Source organism: Helobdella robusta, assembly GCF_000326865.2.
Source record: "Helobdella robusta unplaced genomic scaffold HELROscaffold_2, whole genome shotgun sequence".
Taxonomy (NCBI): domain Eukaryota; kingdom Metazoa; phylum Annelida; class Clitellata; order Rhynchobdellida; family Glossiphoniidae; genus Helobdella; species Helobdella robusta.
Genome location: NW_008704083.1, coordinates 136,510 through 139,024, shown reverse-complemented (window position 1 = coordinate 139,024; position 2,515 = coordinate 136,510). Strand labels below are relative to the sequence as shown.

General features: G+C 34.2%; 1 protein-coding gene across 1 annotated transcript in view; it reads left to right on the top strand.

The window, feature by feature from the left end:
* HELRODRAFT_159903 (hypothetical protein) overlaps positions 1-1,979 on the top strand; it is a gene marked incomplete at both ends in the record, with an annotated part of 4,265 nt that extends 2,286 nt beyond the window's left edge. The window contains 3 exons of the mRNA XM_009016947.1: positions 442-481; positions 990-1,095; positions 1,849-1,979. Coding sequence (XP_009015195.1) covers positions 442-481; positions 990-1,095; positions 1,849-1,979 — 277 coding nt within the window. The remainder of the gene's footprint in view (positions 1-441; positions 482-989; positions 1,096-1,848) is intronic.
* Positions 1,980-2,515: the final 536 nt, after the last annotated feature.

The window sequence follows — 2,515 nt, the reverse complement described above, 5'->3', positions numbered from 1 at the left end:
AATATCATGGAAAAAAAACAGAAGAAAAACATAAAATACAACGTTACATCAACAACACAGAAAACAGTTGCTAACACTCTGAACAACATTAAAACAACTGACATGACCATCCTAAAGAACATCAAAACAGTTACAACAGCCTCGGCAGCAACAAACATTTTCAACAATTTCAAAAACATTTACTTTCGAACAAACAACCGCGACAGAGATATTAACGAACACATCACGTTCCCCTCATAAACAACAACATCAGTATCTTCGTCGTCGTCTTCATCATCAACAACAACAACAACAGCAGCAGCAGCAACATTATCATCAGCGACGAAACCACATCATTATCATTATCATCTTCTTCTTCACCATCATTTTCACCATCTTCATCATCACCATCGCCGACATCATCATCATCATCATCATCTTCATCCTTATTGTCCTCATCAGCAGCAAATACAACGGGACCACCATCAGCAGCGTCATCAAGGTTTTTTGTTTTTAATTTCGCATTTATCTTGACGTGGGTTTCATTAAAGATGCCACCGATAATGTTGAAGTCATTTTGAGACGTCTTCTCCCCGCTAACTAACACTAACACTTCTAACTTTATATTCATCCTAAATGCGCTAACCACAGCCATTCACATCATTGTTATCCATTATTAAATTTGATTAGTAATATATACGTTAATATTGATCAAATTATGTGTCTCTTATTTTTTATAGATTTCAAATTTTTAAATTTTTCAGTCACCACTGCATGTCGAATTTAAGCAAGTCCACTAGAGATAATAAAACATGACCAGAGATGCTAAAATACTTACGTACATGCTTTAAAATGAGTGAATGACGACTAAAACATTTGTAGGTTTCAAAAAAATGCTCTTTATTCGTACACAAACACACAGGCAAACACACATAAACAGACGGAGAAACATACACACACAGAGACACACATGCACCACACACACACACACACACCAAACACACATGCAGTATATATTCCACCGCCAAATTAGGACGCCGCATTGGAGCGGAACAAGTCAAGCTGTAAAGTACCATGGCAAGAAAAACCATTTAGAATTGGCAGATAATGAGAAAAGTAAGTAGCACTCTAATATGATCTTTATCATCATCATCATCATCTTCGTCATCGTCATCATCACCGTCTTTATCATCATCATCGTCATCCTCATCGTCGTCAATGACGTCACCGTAATTATAACAACAACAACAACATCAACCCCAATAGCAATAATAATATTAACAATGAAAATAATAATAATAAATCGTTACAATTTAAAAATTTTTTTATTATTTTCAACCAATATATGGATGTAATTGTCGAAGGAGATGTTATCACCGTTAAAGTCAATCACCGCTGAAACGTGGTAACAAAAATTAACACAAAAAATAACAGAAAGACATGTTTGTTTGTTTTATTACTCATTAATTCATTCATTCATTCCTTCATTCATTTATTTAATTGTTTAATCAATCACTTAAATTCATTTTTATTATCTAAATTCAAAATCATGTGTAAGTAATCATTAACATCTATTACTGCTGCAGCTACTGTAAATTTTACTTAGTCTTGTCTTGTCTTGAATTATCATCGATCCTAGGAACATGTGACCAACCTAACTTAACTTCCTCTTTTTGAACATTTGGCAGTTAATTTCGTTGTACTCCAGCCGTTTTAGAGCCAATTTGTTCGTTTTTCTGTCTTTCCATGACACCCTCAGTATTTTTTTAAACCATTCATTTCAAAAGCTTCAATTTTTCTTTCATCTTCCTTTTTCACTGCCCAACCTTTTGTACCATAGACTGCTGCATGCCATACCAACGTTGTCAGAATGCAAACTTTTGTATTTAATGCTAAAGAATGGCTCTTCCATATCTACTACAAACCCCTTGTGTTATGCCAGGTTTCGCTCTGACATCTTTGGTGCATTCAGCATTTCCGTTATGATAGAGCCCAGGTAAGGAAAGGAGTGCACCGATTCCAATAAAACTTCACAGACTTTAATTTCCAATTTGTTTCCACTTAGTTGCACCACTTTTATCCTGTTTTCATTAATTATCAGGCTGTAGTTCATGCTGACTGTTTCTACCCAGTTTACTAATTGACTGCTACCAATATTATTATGACTAGCACTACTGCTATTACTGCTGCTGCTGCTACTACTACTACTACTACTACTACTACTACTACTACTACTACTACTACTACTACAATTTTTAACATTAATGTCAATTAAAACCTTGACAAAAACAATTTCACGACAAATATATCCGGACATTAATTTTATCAAAGTTCTAACAATGTCAAAAAATTTAATACAAAAATTTATTAGCAACATTACCTCCAATTAAAACAGTGAAAACCTTGTTAAATTAATAATCTTTGAGATAATTTTGTAGTAGTGATAATAACTTCAGCAGTAGTAGTAGTAGTAGTAACTGCAGCATCAGTAGTAGTAGTAGCGGTAAAAGCCGTGACAGTAGTAGTTGTATTGGCA